We start from the raw sequence: 17,930 nt of genomic DNA, 5'->3' as shown, positions 1-17,930 counted from the left end.
TTTTCGCAGAGACGATCGAGAGAATGCGGCGATGGAACCATTAAGTATAATATAACACTACTAAACATTTTAAATAAATATATCGTGAAGTATATTATTGTACGCATTTTTTAAACACGAATTTCTTGGGACGTATTAAATTGAAAAAAAATATGGGATGCTATTACGCTAAATATCTTAAATCCACCATATCTAAAGTGTCACGAGGAATTATTAAATATTTTCAATCGAAAAGCAAGACGGAGATATTGCTCGGGTTACAACCTGAGAAAACATCAGGATAAAAACTCGACGCTGCCTTAAGTTCTTATTACAAATTACTTGTTTCTTTCGATCGCCGATTGGCCTTTAGAATAAAATATCGCTAATCGATAACAGTAGTTGTGTTTATAATATATGTTATATATTATTGTATTATATGATAGCAGTATGCTACAATGATACTGATAATGATAAACTTTCGTAAGGAAAAGCATTGGCAGTTATTCTCTGAAAACAAATTAATGTGTTGTGAATCATTATAAATTAATTGTATGGTTCTTGTTACATATTACAATCGGTTATCATGAACCGACAAGAAATTTCTATACTTCGTAGGAACGGCAAAATGGCTTGAGAGAATTGAGTTTGACACGATGTTTCCTAAAACATTTATAAATTGAATTATTTGTGTTGTGTTGTGCAAAATCTACGTGTATCTTTTAATTGTGAGCTGATCAGCAGCTGTGGCTGCTGAGGACAACTTTATTTCTTATGCTAATTTTAAGTGTGACTGCGTAGAGAAGCGACGCATACGCGATATATTTACGCGTACGCTTAAAGCTGCGGTGAATTATACCGCAGCTTTAAGCCAAAATCAAAGTTTCGTCCGTTGCTGGATAAGGATTGGCTCGTGCGTGTAAAATGCGAGAAGGAGTCGCGGCCGGTTAAGAATCAATTAATTGTAATTGACAAGAAAGTGCAAAATATACAGACATTAAATGTTATTTACACCAAACGCATGTTCATTGGACACACGACGACAACCGTCCCGATATAACGACCGATAAATCAATACTTCTGCCTTTCCGTTTCGAAAGGCAGACACACAGAGAGAGAGAGAGAGAGAGAGAGAGAGAGAGAGAGAGAGAGAGGTCTGGTTACTTCACACGCTTCGTACAAATCTCAAATCCACACCGAGCTCTTGTGCAAAAAGAAGCAAAGTCCCTTTTCGTATTACGCTCGGGAGTTGGACAGAGCGTTAATTGCTTCCGAAACAATTGGCCCTCATTTGTTGCGTCGCAGCTTTTGTACATGGCAAAGTTACCAATTGTTTTCTGGAAAGAGTCGATTGGCGTCGAAGCGACAGCATTGTGCCAGGAAACAATAGCGTCACTCACGCGACGCGCAACGATGCAGCTTCTTAACTTATAAAAGTGCTAAACGCTTGGTCGTTTCGATCGATCCCCGTTATGTTTCTCTCCGTTGCCATTTGCGGAGTATTAAATAATGTCAATCTTTATTGAAAGTTGCCAACGTATTTCGTTCGGTGCTATTAATTTTGAGCTATTCTTGTATGTCTAAACCATCATTCAAGTCTTCTGGTTTCTCGAGTATATTTTTTCTCGGATATATTATTTTGCATATTTATTATATTATTTTTGCCAAGTTACTAGGTACTCGAGTAATTAGTGCAAGTGGTATCTCCACGAAATGAAAGAAAAAAACGAAAAGAATAATCATGAATCCATCATCCGCTGAGAAAGTTCAGAATTGATACGAAAGGGTTGAAATTAAAGTTGAATATAATTGAGTAATTCGGACAATTACTGCATAGCCCGTGTTAAAGGAATTTTTCATAGAAATGAACAATTCGATAGGAATTTATACGACCACGTGATACGATTGGTATCATGATTTATCACACCGTTCATGTTTCTGAATTGATCTCGATAAATAGGAAAGCGGCTGATATCGACATCGACAGTTATCACGTCGGTATGTTTAATTGTCGCTTTATCATTAAAGAGTTTTTCGTGTCGTGTATTTAATGCACACGATTCGACGATAACATCATGGCTTTGATCTCCATTCGCCGCCCTCGGGATCTAATCATAAATCACAATTACACAGAATGAAGCTGTATATGTCCCTTTTGGCTGTTCGGCACATTGTTTCGTATCGGAACTATCGCGTGACGATTATTCGAGCCGTGTTATCGCTGTTTCCGCATACTACCCTCCATAGACTTCAGGAGCGATTCCATCGATTCTCGTGTGCGCCATTAGTTTTTGTTAAGCAAATCGTTCCTGTCGTTCAAATGCAAGGGATGCGGTAAATTTAATGTGATTAGCGCGTCAGATATAACCGCGTATTATTTTTTTTATGGGCTCATGGTGGGCTAATGTATCGATTAACGGCACTAGCCGCTAATAATTAAGATAATTTGGGGTCAATTGCGCGACTAGTGCAACATTATCCCGATACAGGTGGGGGGGGAATTTATTTCCACGTGCTTCTAATGGACGAACGATCGATCATCAACGCGGAGAAAATGTTATGAATTTATGGATAACGCGAAGGGAGAAGAATTCAATCGCGATGTTAAATCTCTCGAGTCGATTAATTTTCACTGTCTTTCACGAAGGCATTAAAACGCAGCGATAAAAACAAAATATACCGCGCTGTCGCATTCGCTGTCGAATTTCAGTCGCACTATACAGGGTGTCCCGTATATCCTGACCATTGCGAAATAAGTATTTGTAGTGTTTTGATGTCACGAGAAAGTGTCAGAGGAACGAGTTGTGCTATTTTCAATGAACATTTATGACTTTTCAATTTTATAATCTTTCTAATTTTTTAATCTTCCTAGATTTCTGAAGCTTTCAGTTTCTCGTTTTCCTCGAACATGTGTGTTTCCCACATCAAGAAACATCATCATCGTATCAATTATATTGTTACATCATAAATCATATTGTTATAAGTTATAAGAAATCCATTCGATGCCGAAGATCGTCCAAACCAGAAATGTACGATTCCACAAAGAAAAAAAAAAAAAAGATTTTGACCTCGAGAAAAAATGTTTGCGTCATCGTAATTACTCGCTTTAAACAGCGCAACTTTTTCTCCAGACATCTTTTCTCCTGTCATCAAGCACAAGAGAAATATTTCAGCTGGTCAAGATATGCGAAACACCCTGTATATAAACGTCAACTGCGTTACGTTGCAACAATTACGACGGAATATGCGATACCGTTTGTTATTACGTCTTCGGAGAGAATCAGCGAAAACGAATAAACACACAGATACGATGTTTTTACACAGCCAGAGAGAGAGAGAGAGAGAGAGAGAGAGAGAGATAACCGGCGAATTAACCCCTGACGTTTCGCCGCGATTAAATTGTCTCGTTATTTTCTGTTGAATTTTTATGGCGCAGAGACGTAATGCGGTGTACGCAACAAACGTGCGGAATGACGAACGCCGTCGAGCTGCCTGATAATAACAATCTTCACGAGATGAACGTATTATCGCGACGCTTTAATAATATTTCCTATTTGCGTTGCTATTAATACTCTTATTATTGTTACAAATTGCATCGATCCGGAATAAATGAAATAAGGTGCACGGTAAACAGCAAACAAAAGTGAAATATCAGGACGAGTAAAATAATTACGATAGTATAAACTCTGTGATAAAAGAAAAAAGAAAAACAATAATTTCCTTTTCTCTGGAACGAGAACGCTCCATATCCCGAGGGTATAAGATATAGTTTCGAATTTCGAAGTTTAAGCATCCCTACTCTAAATTACAACGGTCCCGAGAGCGGCAGGCGGGGCTGGAACGCTGATAACACAATTATCACACGTTGGTGTTGGCTGTTCACAATTTTCAGCGCCCCATTTTTCTCGCCGACCCCGAAGAGGCGACGTCTAGAATCGACGGTAGCGGGAGTGCTAAAAAAACATTCAGATCTATTTTGAATCGCGAGCAGGGGGGTGTAGAAAGCGACCATCACCGAGGCAGGTTCGAGTGGTCTAGATTCGGTCAGAAAATCGTCGTTCCAGGTGAGTCCTTCCCGGGAGAAATGGACGTCGTGACCTGAATCGCAGATACCAGAATTTTGATACCAGATTTACATTCCGTCGTCAGCATTTTCATCGCCGCGCGAATCACCGCGGCAGCTCTTTATTGATCATTTCTGGTTCTTCATTATCGAGAATTTTGTTCTCAACGCAACAGCAGATAAACTTGCGGAGCAGAACGCATGAGGGTATCTACCAGACTTAACGTACAATGTTAGTTGTAACACGCTACGTCGCACTGATAAGCGCCCTGCTGCTTTTTACAACTGCGGTGGATGGCGCGCTCGCGCGCAAGGAATGGTGGAAAACCACATTAGTTTATCAGATCTGGCCCAGAGGGTTTCAAGATAGCGACGGTGACGGTGAGGGTGATTTGAAGGGTGAGTTTCGGTGACAAAGCAGTCGTAACGTCACGAATGGAAAATTCCAGTCGAGTCGAACATCCTCAATGCGCACGCAAGTAAACATGAACTTATTCCGAACTCGTTTGCAGGTATCGCTATTAGGCTCGATTACATCGAGGACCTCAAAGTCCAGACGATTTGCTTAAGTCCCATTTACCCGTCGCCACTGATCGACTCGGGATACGATATCTCCAATTACACGGATGTACATCCTCTCTTTGGCGATTTGGATGACTTTGATGTCTTAGTACGAGAGTCACACAATCGAGGTTCAATACTTATAATAATACATATTAATACATTTAATACATATATTAATAAGTGTTTATACGGCTGAATATATCTGACGTCCTCAAACTCTCGAAGTAAACTCTCGACAAACGTTCTCACGAATAATTTGACATTGATAATCTTACACTTAACGTTGCGGCTGTTTCCAGGACTAAAAGTCATTCTGGACATTGTCCCGAATCATTCCAGCGATCAGCACGAATGGTTCCAACTGTCGGCGCGAAATGTGGAACCATACTCCGACTATTACATCTGGGCTAATGGAGACACCGATGATGACGGCAACAATATCCCGCCGACTAACTGGGTATGTTATCTTTCTCCCAATTTTCCCGTCGTATTGTTTGATAATATAACGAACAAATTTCATCTAGTATATATAATAAAGCGCAATCTTTCCCGTTCTAACGAGCGATGCTGAACTTACAAACATTTAATATGAAAAATAATCTTTATTATTTTTATATATAGTTGAGTACATATAGCGACAAAGATGGATCCGCATGGACGTGGCACGATGGAAGGCGACAATGGTACTACCATAAGTTTCACAGTTCCCAGCCGGATCTGAATTTGAGAAACGAAAGAGTCATCGAGGAACTAATGGTAGTGCAGTAGAACACATTTATAAATAACAAAGCAACGAAAAATTTACTTATATTTCTGTCGATCTAAAATAATTCGAGCTAAATTTCATTGAGAGGAATTTGAGAGAAGAGAGACGTAAGCTTGTAATTTTTTTAGATGACGACACCGACAACTAAGAGCGACAACCTCCTCCTGTCCTTCGTTAAACAGCTCTTACTTAATTTTAATAATAATTTTTTGTACATAGAATATCTTCGACTTTTGGCTGAAGAGAAACGTCGACGGCTTTCGGATCAACGCAGTGCCGTATTTCTTCGAGGATGAGTACCTGAGAGACGAACCTGCCGCAGGAAAGGGTGCTCACACCTTTGGTCTTTCTGAAAGCACCGCTCTCCTTTATAGATTTCGCGAACATATTAATAACTGGTCGACGAATAACGGCACATGGAAGTATGCGATTGACGCTTTCGGAGAAATGCGCATTAAAATAATATTTTTCCTTACAGTTTCTGGCGTCACTCGGTTATATTATAACTTGGTTATTACAACAATTTGATTATTTATCAATATCGATGTGACATAATTGGCATTGCAGATTCTTAATCGCGGAGTCGTACGATTCTGATGCCAACTTAATAACGTATTACGGCAATGACACGCACGAAGGGATTGCACCGTTCAACTACAAATTCATCACGCATGTTCGCAACAACAGCGATGCCAATCACATAAAGAACATCTTGGATTCGTGGCTCAATCTTCTCCCGCGGAACACCAGCACCAATTGGGTGGTAAGAACGTAACAATGTCGAATGCCTGATTACGCGCGACTCCGCGTCCGTTGATCGCCTTATTCCTTATAAATTCAGCTTTCAAATCACGACAACTCGAGAGCAGCTTCGAGGATCGGTCTCAACCGAGTGGACGGACTCCACATGCTCAGTCTTCTCTTGCCGGGCCAAGCGTATACGTACTATGGCGAAGAGATAGCCATGCTGGACGCGAAAGTACCCTGGAACAGAACCATCGATCCTATGGGTTGCTTCAGGGGTGAAAAGGAATTCGAGCGTTTCTCGAGGGATCCGGCAAGGACGCCCATGCAGTGGAATTCCGCGAAGTCGGCTGGTTTTACGATGAACGATACAACCTATCTTCCTGTACATCCTAATTACATCTACAGAAACGTGGAAGCGCAGCTGGCAGCCAAGAGGAGCAATCTGCTAACGTACAAGAGGCTGGCTACCCTGAGGAAGTTGCCGATCTTCGTCAATGGGGATTACGAATTTGCCACTTTGAATAATAAGCGCGTATTGGTGTTGAAAAGGTCAGTAACGAAGACCATAAGATAATAAGATAGGGAAAATAAGGTAGAGAGATTGTGTGAAAAGGGGGAAGAGAGTCGGTGTTGTACATGTCGGTGTGTGTGCTTAATTATAATCTCTATTTGATGACTAGATCCTTGGAAAATTATCCGGCATATATTGTCGTAATTAATCTGGGTATACGACAAGAGAGAGTTAACCTAACTTCGATATATCCCGATTTGAATGCCGTCCTACGCACCGTTGTGGAGTCCAGCAACGCGCTTCACGTCACGTACGTCACGTCCGTCTGTCTGCTCTTAATGCTTCAGAACAGGTTGGAACATTCCGTAAGTAGTCGTCTTGTGTTTCCAGAATTACCGTACCGAGGGACAACTTCATATTAACAGCAAATGCTGCGCTTGTATTGAGCGACGATGAAAAGAAAGAGACGTCTGAACCAGCTACTAGCAGCACGCGTGCGTATTCATCAAGTGCAATCATCGGAGCAGTTTCACCGGCGTATCAGTAACACATTAATCAGTAACATTATTTATTATCAATCGTATTTCAGCCACTTCCAACGTATCCGACGAAGACCCCAGTACGATCAAGTCGACCGTTACCACCGAAGGCGCGATCTCTTCGTCCGACGATACTGCAAAGAAAAAAACTTCGACGTCGTCATCAGACCACGTGACCCCGAAGACGGGATCAGGCACAACAAAGAAGCCTAACGATGCAGCGCTGTATCACCCGTCTGTGCTGAATGTAATGATAAACCTCGCGATATCTGTGATAGGCATCACGCAAATTTTGGCAGTAACGTAGGAGATAAGTATTCGTACAATAAAAATCAGACAGCGGTGAGACTACGATTACACCTCGCTTAATTAATTTCGCACTTGTCGCTCGAGATACGCGTAGTATCAACATAAAAACCCGAAGTCGACCGATTTCGAAGCGAGTTGCTTTCAGTTTTCGACCTTGACCCTTTGCTGCATAATAGTCCTCTCAGAGTGCTACCTGTCATCCAAGCTTGTTTCTCCAATAATTTAAATTTTTCACATGTTTCTTTAGCATATTTGGTATTATTGAACTAGTAAAATGTTCCTCTGACTAATACGATCGACCTTTAGAGTAATTTCAAATGAGCAGGGATGCAACGATAAATCGATAATATCGGAATATCGAGAGGCAAATGTCGAATATTTATCGATATTCTTTTATCTCCGATAAAATCGATAAATCAATATGAATTTTATTGATATTTCGTATTTTTTACCTAGTTACAGCTCCGGGGGCCTATTATTACGGTTCCACGACCGAGATGAAAATTACAAAAGTGAATTCACTAGAATATATATTATATAATTGGTCGATGTCTAGTAAATTCGCTCACTTTTATCATTTTCACCTCGAAGGAGATCTATTACGGTTCGTTGAACCGTAATAGATCTCCTGCGCTCCATGTATACGCTGATCTCCGGCAAACGCGACTGCGGTTTATTATATATTTTCTAATAAGAATATGACAATAAATTATACGAAGATAAAAATTTTTAAAAGATTTTTTTAAATTTTTCGTGTATACTCTTCATATGCATACGCCTATATGTATACATTTTTTTTATATAGATGTCGATATAAATATCGATATTTTTCAAAATTATCGATATTTTCGTTATTGATGATTCTGAATGACGATAATATCGTTATCGATATTTTGAGAAGTCGTTGCATCCCTACAAATAAGCAATTTGTTATTAATAAGCATATACTGAACAAAACTGTCGTTTTTAAAGAATAAATTCGTTTACATGAAATTGTAAGTAATAACTTAAGTAATATACTTCAAAATCATTATCTGGGAGTTTTTGGGCTCGCTGAATACGAATTCGATGTGAAAAATACAAAATTCAAAATGGCGGATCTTATATGGCGAACATAATTATCGAGACAATTATAGAAATGAATCGCTAAAGCTGACTGCGCTTGAAAACCGAGCAACCCGACCGGTGTGAACCGAACCTTGCCGTATACATATATCCGTCACAGCGCTCTGGCATTTTGAATTTTCGATTTGAATGAATTTGTAATTAGCAACCCTTTGAAAACCCTTAAATAACGAATTTCAAGCGAATTCGGCAGATTTTAAAAATCTCGTCCGCCACATTGGCTCCGCCAGTTCGAATTTCGTATTTTTCACACTGGATTCGTATTCAGCGAACACCCTGAAGAAACCTCTGAGTGACAAGATTCACAAAATTATATTCATAAAAAGAAAACGTGCAACCAAGGGTCAAGTAACGTAGAGTGTATCGCGGAAGGCGATGCTACAAAAATAGCGGGCGATGTTTCATCTGCAACATTGATGAGAGTATGTATGTCTAATGGCTTCGGTATTAATAGGGACATCATTAGAGAATTAAAGCGCCAAGTGCGGCTTAATTAAAATCTTTGCTATTGTCATTCACGACACCCTCGGCGGATTAAGACTCCTCGCGGAAGAGATTACTCGTACTGGTTCGACGTATCCCGGCATAAACACCGGCGGCGGCTCTCGAAAGGGTTAAGAGGATTTTCTAATGTCAATAATAGCGGAACAGAGACTGCTTTAAATAGTGACTCACGTCGAGCTAAGAAAAACGCTACCAGATGTCCACGGAGGCCACTTGGGATCACCAGGTGCGCATACCAGCGTACGAGTTTGTAATAATAGCGAGATCTACGCAGCGGCCGCTCTGCCGGCGCGATCTATTCGCCGTGACAGCGTCAACCGGTCGCGACACTCGGATCGTGATTGTGTGTACGAAATCGAGAAACCGACGAGCGAGACTCGTCGATTCTCCCTCTTCAGTGCGAAGCGCGCCACAGTGAGTTTGCTCGAGAACGTCGGTTGAAACGTCGATCCGTACTTTGTGCAATTATCTGTGGTCTTCCATGTGGTTCGCTGTTGAAGATAACGTATCTTCCCTTGACGATGGAACCGAGGAGAACGTCGTCGTGCAACATTGAAGTTGACCCTGTTTCAATGTGACCCGCTCCGACGCTCGCGCGTTCGCGCTATCGGTGCGTTTCTTCAATTAACGAGAGCGGGCCCGGCGAGAGAGAGAGAGAGAGAGAGAGACAGCGATGATCACACGTAGCGCGAAGTTAATCGGTACTTTGCTTATGAGTCTCGTATGCGTGCGCGTGCATTATCTTCCGTCTGTGCCGCTATAAAAACGACGATAGGCTCGTAAATATTGGGGACGCAAGAATGTGGACATTTAATTGAGATCGCTGAGACGTTCCTCGCTAAATTATCGTATTATTGCGGACGTCGGAAAGGAGGACACGTCAAGATGAAACTGCAGGAAAAGATTGTCTTCGCTCAGGAGAAACCGCTCTACGACGCCATACCTCTGATCATTTTCGACAACGCGGAGAGGAAAAGTTCCAAAGGTTTGTGGCGTTTAATATTTTGTTCGGAAACTTTAACTTGTTCGGTAAAAATAACACAAGTAGCTGCGATTTCTTTACGAAAAAAAATACATACATATATATATATATATATATATATATACACGTATATTAATATATTTGTTAACAACTCTGATGTATACAGAGACGAAGAATGAGATTGAAACATTAAAGGTGAAATGTTATTGTTTTAGTTAAAGAGGGAGACCCGAGGTACAATGTCGCAAGTCCAATTTGCATGACATTTCGCTTGCTGATATTCTGGATTTTGTGGGCTACATTGATAGCGGCGATGGTAATCACCGTCTCCGCGCACTTCTGGTTCACGGCTCGACATTCCTATCGTTTAGATACACACGAGAATGCGAATGTAACGAGCAGGTAAATATCTGCGATTAAAACTCGTCGTTTATTTTCTCATTGTAAAAAGATATGAGGTTCTGTAGGATCGCCAGATTTTATCGTGCAACGTGTCGACGTTTGTGAGAAGTTGAATTTAGCGCGTTATGTTTCAACAAACACATTGCTCCATAAAGTGAATCGCAGTGAAACGCCCGAATGTATGTGAGATCCGTTAATTATATTTATTTATTAACATCCGCGCGTACTTTAAAACTGACATTAAAATTATTAATAATAAAAAAGAAGGAATATATAATATATTGATATATATATAAGCAGGGCATGCGTTCTGTTATCAATGAGATCGATGATTGTGTGTATGTGTGTGCGCGTGAGTGTGTGTCTCGTATTAGTTTTAATAAAATTATTAGAAAATACAGAGTGATAGCAAGTGATAGTAGAGTGATAGGCCCTATCGGTAATGTGCAATTTCATGAGTTTTAAGTATTTTAAAATTTTTAATCGGGTGAGTGTAAAAGTTTTGATGAACCTCGTGATAGAAAAATGAAGTAAATAACTTCATTAAGAATAATTTATTATCTCTCATTCTGTCAAGTAATCAATAATAGAATGAGAGAGCAATTGCCTTCTATTATCTTCGTATTGTGCATCTACACATCTACAAACACTGCTACAAAAACTGTAACCTTGCGCTCACCCAATATTAATGTTACACAAAGAAGTTAACCGCTTCAAATGGTATTTTTATTTTTTCTCAAATTCTAGAAAATAAAAGATTAATTCCTTAGTGATGAATTAAGATGGAAATGTTGATTGTGTGGTCGGTATTCATTATTGATATGACTTTTTCTATTGGTATAATTACAATTATAATTACAGTCATAATTACAATTATTAATATTCCTGTTAATAAAATAATAAGTATTCTATTAGAATTATAAGAACAATAAATATGTATAAGATAGAGTAATATTTTACAACAAATTTTATATTTATCTGCGTTTAAATTATTTATGTATGATAAAAGAATTAAAATTGTTTTTTTCTTTTTTACATGGGTACATCTACATCGATCGTTGGGAAACTTTCATCATGAGTGCAATGTTTTGTACAATTACAACTAGTATTCTACTTAACATTTTACCTCTTCCACTCTAAATTGCTATCGATATCTCAGTAACCGGATATTCGAGCGTCATCCGCGCGAATTATTCGAATTTGCCATATTTCCGAATGAATTATGAACATCACACGATTAATACATATACCATTTTTGAAAAATAAAGAAACCAAATCAATTCGTACAAAGTTAACTGCTGCAAAAAAGTCAAATGGTGGATATTCGCGATTGTTGGTTTTGAACGACCGACTATTCGAAAACTACTCATTTTATACTGACAATACGAAATCGATAATTCAACTTGGAAAGATGCAACGATGAACTCCGGAACTTCACAATTTAAACATCTTGTTTAGTAATCGATTGCGATTTCTTTAAGGTGGACTGCGCGTCTCGATTCGACTTGCCCTGAGTCAGCGTTGTCGAGCTCAACATAACGGAAATCTGTTCCGGCAACGGACACGCGATCAACTGGAGGTCTTCCGCGTTGTAATACTTGGTCAACACTTGATGCAACTGCGTAAAAGCGGCGCAAATGTTGTTCTTCACCGGTTTAAACAGAATGAACTCGGTTTCCTTGTTAGCCAGGTACAGCTGCATCGACTGCTGTATTTCGGGACACTTGAACTTGATTATCCTCAAGACATCCGCTACTATGGTCGCCACTTCCTGCGCACTTCCGAGTGCGTCTTCCTGGCCTGAATTCGCGTTGTACAACTTGTCCTTCTCCAGTAACTTAATGACAGGGTAAATCAGCAGGTAAGTCGCGTGCTGTATCAACCGCTGGCACGTAAATTTCAACTTCGCGTCTACGTGCTTCCTCGAGTCGATGAGCTGCTCCTTCATCTGAGGCGCGCCTTCCAAGAGAAACTGCAGTAACGCGTTATTCGACAAGGTGAACAGCCGGGAGCTCTTCTCCAGCAGCCCGAACGCAGCTGTCTTCACTTTAGAGAAGTCCAAGCTGTACTCCTTGATGGTGAAGTCAACTTGGAAGGGAGCAATCTGCTCGCGGAGAATCAACAAGTGTTTGATCTGGAACAATTCCGCGTCCAAGGTGCTCGCTCTCTTCTCGATCTCCTGTCTGGCGTTTTCTATGCTCTGGACGCAGAGAGAAATGGCCTCCTGACTCAACGACTGGAACACCGATCTGTCCACGCAACGGTAGAGCCTCGATAGGCACACTAGAGTCCTGCGGACCGTAGGATACCACATGCCGTGCAAGTCCGCCGGGGAATTGCCCATGTGTGTCTTTTGGTAGATGGAATCAATGACTATATGATTGCGGGAGACCGGTTCCAGGGCGGAGCTGTCAGTGGACGACACCGAGATCTTCTTCATGCGAGTCTGGCGAGTCTCCTCCCTGATCGATTCGGCGATGTCTTCCATCATCTTCAGCTTCTCCGGGTACGCCAAGTCACCCGCCGACGGGTTGTAATTCAATACGTCGGACTGCAGATATAGGTGAGCACGGAACACCAGTCTCTCCTGAACGTCGTGCAGCAGCTGTAAGCAAATGTTGCCGAAGCCTTCCAACGGCTCGAAATTGTTCTGCACGTGCTCGTCCAACATCTCTATCCGTAGGATACAGCAGATCTCCGCCAACGTCTCGAGATGGTTGATGTGTATTATGAAGGGTCTCAGAGCGTCGTACAGAGAGGTGCACAGGCTCTCCAGATACGCGGTCAATCCGCTCGACTGTTTGGAAAAAAACTCGTAGAACAGCCGGTGTTCGTCTATCGACGCGTGCAAAAGCAGCGCACACGAGTGCCGCACCAGACTGCAGTGGTCGCCATTGTATTTTTCTCTTACCGAGTTCAGGGACTTTTGTATGCTCGCGCCTAACACCAAGCCTCGCTGACTCCAGTAGTGCTGATGGCATTCGAGCAATAAACTGTCATATTCTTGCCTCTTGTACGACTTGGCCTCAATTTGCTCGATAACTGGCTTGGTCTTGGACAAGATCGTCTGAAATCTGCCGTAGAACAAAGCTAAGGCCGCGTCTGCGTTCTCTGGTGTACCCTCGCTGTCTTTCAGGTTCAAGATGCTCTCTGTGGTCTTGGAGAACAGATTAAAAATATAATTCTGTATCAAGGCGATCGCCTTCGATTGGCAATGTCTGTATCGTATGAGGTAAACGCCACTTTCATTGTACGACGAATTGTTCTGCATGAAATTTATGTTTGTGTCGATCTTGTCTAATATATTGAAGAACATTTCACTGTTGATCGACAAGGTGGGGGCATCCAGCTTCTCCGTGATTACGTCGATCTCCTTGAAGTACCTGACGTATTCCGTGATGCTGTCGATTGTTGCATTCAGCTGCTTTTGGTCGGAGATTAGCTGCTCACTGGCCTCGTACAGAGAGGTAGTCTTGCCAGATACCTCGGTATACTGTTTGTACAACATGGAGAAGTCATTCAGTGCCTCCTCTATCTGAGAACAAACCTCCTCGCACTCAGTTCTCCTCGACTTCAGCTCGTTGAGATACAAATTGTACTTCATGTCATACGTGGACACGTACTTCCTCTCCAAAGACAAGTAATGTTGAAGTAACTCTTGATACCTCTCTACAGGAAGGGCATCCTTCTGCGAGTCTTGCTGCACCTTCTCATCATCGCTATTAATTAAATTAGTTTGCGGATTCCATGATGGGTAATACGAAGTAATGATGGTTTCTAAATTTGACAGGCTATCTTTCTGACATTCTGTCAACGGGGCCAGCGGGTCATCACACTGATCCCATTGATTGAGGTTACGTGAAATCGTCTTCGGTTTAGACATGATTACCTTTGCAAAAGAGACATCCAGATGTCAACAGAACCGCATGCACAATGTCTACGATATTCACCGGTCAAAACATTGTCTGAAGTTAAATGTAGACGCACGTATCCGGTACATCGGTAAAAATCAGAGGACAAGAACAGCAGAAAATGATGAGTACGACACGTTGACACTGTCAACACAATTTAGCGCTACGTTGCTCCTAACCTGTACTACTAACTTTGGATAAAGATGGACTATGACCGACCAATCTGTTGGTCTGTTCTTTTTAGCTGCACTACTGAACTGGTGCAATAAGTTAAAGTGAGAAAAATTTAGTTGTCTCATTCTAACTTATTGCACTAGTTCCGTAGTGCAGCTGAAAAGAACAGACTATAGATGTCTCATTCTATTTCTGTTAAATCAGAGAGGAACGTGAGAGCGGCCAACACGGCGTTTACGATGACACCGACTTTCCGCCGACTGGGAAAGGGCGCCATCTGCATCCATTTCTAGAGGGGAACTACGATGCTACATCCACTTTCAGGTTTCGGCGGTAAAACCTGCATGTGGTGGCAGTCCTACATTCACTTTCAGGCGGTTTGTGTCTGTGCTACAATCATAATAGCGTACTTGACAAGCACGGTCTCGCACATTGTTACGCGTTTATATAACACTAGAACACTAGAAGCGCGCGCCATTTTAGTTTATTCATGTTAAAGTTTAGAATAAATATTATAAATCATAAAAATAATTCCTGTAGTGTAATATAAGTTTAATAATATCCGACTCCAACATATGATGTAACGCAGAGCTGGAAAACTTTACGAGACGTATTATTATTCAGAGGACAAAGGTTATCCGCGTATGTCACTTTCCCCATACTTATCCATAAAAATCGATCGTAATGCGGATTACGAAACAGCCGCGGGAGCAGCTGGGGAAGAAAAATCCATGCGGTTTTTACGACCTCACCGACAGAGCAGGCTCTGATTTCTTCTTGTCTTTATCACCGGCGAAAGAAGCGTCTATTTTAAAGAGCGATCATAAAATGCGCGACTACTTTGTCACGCTTATATCGTCAACTCCCGCCCTTCAATCTCTCACCCTCGATAGAGTCTCAACGCACGATCAAGCGCGAGTTATGAAGATTCCGTTTCCGCGAAGAAACTAGTCGGGGGACGTTCGCAGCCGCGCTGGAATTTAACGCTCGCGTTCGCAAGGGCCTAACATTCTACTCGCGAAGGGACGCCATCGGCCCTCTTTTCACAACGGTGCGCGGGTGTTTAACTCCTTTCTTCCTTATTATCCGCGACAACGATACCGCGACGAGGCCCTAACGAGGCAAGTTCACTTATAATCAGCGTTTGTGTCAAGAGCGTATCTCGGGAATATTCCGCTCGAGGGGTTAGTCCGCGATAGAAAGTTTCCTGCGACCGGAGGCTGCTGTGGTTTAAAGTTAAATTGCAGCAAGAGCATTGTTATCGGGCAGCCCTGAGACGGGCTGCTGTCATCCGTCCGTGACGTCTGCCGCGCGCCTTTGCGATTATCGGCAAATTCAGTTTTCTCGATTGTTCGCGCGATTTCAAGCGGCCATAATATATGGCGATAATACATGGCAATATGTGGCAATAATATATGGCAACAATATACGGCAACAATATATGGCAACAATATATGGCAATAATATATGGCCGTAATATATGGCAATAATTCGTGGAATATATTTGTCGTTACAAAAGTCAATGCAAATTTGCGGCATGCATAATGTAATAATAAAAGAGCTCTCTGCGAGCATTGAATCAAACGCTCACCGATGATGATATTGATGATGTCCCGTTGCATCCAACTAGATCCACCAGTGTCCGTCCATCTCCGCTGCCGCTCTTCATGTCGCGCAGCATCCATCTTGCAGCGCGTCCCACGTTGATTGCTACACTTTCGCCAGATTTCCGCGACGCGGTCGATACTTGTATTAGAGCGGCGATATTTGCGTCAATTAACGAACGTTTCACGTCGACATCGATGGAAACTTTTTACGCGCTGCGAAACGGACTTTATAAACTCGATCGGCGAGGAGCAAGAACCGTGTGTGAAAATTTATCGACTCATCCGATGGATTTTTACAGCGCCTTTCGCGATCGCGTCTGAAAAGTCGCGAAAATGCGGGAATATCGGTATCTACGAGAATATTCGCGAATGCACGCGAGGAAGGATTAGACAATCGGAAACCGGTCACTCCGAGGGAGCGCAAAGAGAGAGAGAGAGAGAGAGAGGGGGGTAAAGTTTTCACGCATGATAGTTCCGTCACGACGTTCGCGATACTTTGGCGAAATGAGAATTTAAGCTTTCTTTGTTAGCGCGGTAAAAACGCGTATATTGATAACTGCGTCGCGATATTCAAAAGCACGCGAGCGAGGATACCTCAAGCTCGGCGTGCGCTGACGCAATTTCTGCGCGCATTATATTTATATTTATACGCTACTCGAGACAATAGGGATCGTGATAAATAGACAATATTGCCAAATAATTCTACAGCCTGTTTTGGAAATAAAAGAAAAGTAGCCAACGGTATCGGCATTTATGCGTATGAATATATTTTACACGGACAATTGAATATTGTCAAATAATTTTCGTTAAATAATTTTGCGGCCCGCTTGAAAAACGAAAATGAAGCAGCTGATGACGGTATCGCGTTTGTAAATATGAATATCTCTTATTCAGATGACTGGCAAAAGAAAATCATTCGGTATTTTAAATCTCTCGTATATAATGCAGGCCTATCGATGAAGTAATCCCCTGATTGTTTCGAGCAATGTATTTTATTCAACGTCACAAACACACACATGCAAGAATCTATTTGCAATTCGCATTGACTCGAACGATATTTTTTAGTCCCACATCCGTCATGCAGAATTTTGTTTCCCTTTTCATTTTGACTCACCGAAACGACTTGCAGTCAGAGCCGGCCACGTTCCGCTTCAACTCTGTAACAAAAAATTCACATTCGCTCATCAGATTTGACCAACGAGTACGGGCGAGTAAAAGAGTAGTTTACCCTCTGCGATCGTAATTCAACTCGAGCCGGAAATTATATCCCACAGCTCTAGATCGCCAAACAGAGGACTATAATAAACTTGGGTCAAACAGAGGACTATAATAAACTTGTAGTAAACTTACCTTCAAGCCGACTCTGCTTGGCCCGAATCGGATCCTCCGATGCGGCATCCGCATCCGCCGGATTGCTGTTGCTTTCCGCAACAACTGAAACAGAAAAATAGTTTTTCCAGTTGATAATCTGCAGTAGAGAGAGAGAATATCTTTGATCGGGACGAATCGAAAATACGGATATATTTTGATACGGAATTTTTATCTTTATATTGGTGTTCCAACATTGAATATTTCAATGAGACTTTAAGCTTTCAAGAGAGCTGATGAGGAACAAGTTGCAAAGGCAAAAGATCGTAAAGGATTGAACACAGATGTGTAGGAAACTTGTAAACTTTACCTTCCGACCGACTCTCCTTGGCCCGAACCGGATCCTCCGGTACGGCATCCGCATCCGCCGGATTGTTGT

General features: G+C 41.7%; 2 protein-coding genes and 1 long non-coding RNA gene across 4 annotated transcripts; 1 reads left to right on the top strand and 2 right to left on the bottom strand.

Moving 5' to 3' along the window:
* The first annotated feature begins 1,621 nt into the window (after positions 1-1,621).
* LOC105185601 (alpha-glucosidase) lies at positions 1,622-8,246 on the top strand. 2 transcript variants are annotated; one of them, XM_011145231.3, is made up of 11 exons: positions 1,622-4,043; positions 4,219-4,441; positions 4,555-4,734; positions 4,906-5,063; positions 5,228-5,362; positions 5,592-5,794; positions 5,940-6,135; positions 6,214-6,668; positions 6,800-6,940; positions 7,021-7,124; positions 7,220-8,246. In XM_011145231.3, exons 2-11 carry the CDS (start codon positions 4,273-4,275, stop codon positions 7,474-7,476), a joined length of 1,998 nt encoding a protein of 665 aa, XP_011143533.1. In that variant the 5' UTR covers positions 1,622-4,043; positions 4,219-4,272; the 3' UTR covers positions 7,477-8,246. The 2 variants fall into 2 exon arrangements, with proteins under 2 accessions (XP_011143533.1, XP_011143532.1); XM_011145230.3 differs by having other exon boundaries at positions 1,622-4,441.
* A 3,229-nt stretch (positions 8,247-11,475) lies between these two features.
* Positions 11,476-14,627, bottom strand: Cog3 (conserved oligomeric Golgi complex subunit 3). The gene has a single exon (XM_011145229.2). It carries the CDS (start codon positions 14,372-14,374, stop codon positions 11,933-11,935), a length of 2,442 nt encoding a protein of 813 aa, XP_011143531.1. The 5' UTR covers positions 14,375-14,627; the 3' UTR covers positions 11,476-11,932.
* Positions 14,628-17,311: 2,684 nt separating this feature from the next.
* On the bottom strand, positions 17,312-17,930 carry LOC112589443 (uncharacterized). The gene is made up of 3 exons (XR_003113546.1): positions 17,862-17,930; positions 17,534-17,617; positions 17,312-17,340 (listed from the first exon to the last, which is right to left on the bottom strand). It is a non-coding gene; the product is annotated as an uncharacterized LOC112589443 (long non-coding RNA).

Source organism: Harpegnathos saltator, unplaced genomic scaffold, assembly GCF_003227715.2.
Source record: "Harpegnathos saltator strain DR-91 unplaced genomic scaffold, Hsal_v8.6 scaffold51, whole genome shotgun sequence".
In the NCBI taxonomy this organism is placed as follows: Eukaryota; Metazoa; Arthropoda; class Insecta; order Hymenoptera; family Formicidae; genus Harpegnathos; species Harpegnathos saltator.
This window is presented reverse-complemented; position numbering and strand designations above follow the sequence as displayed.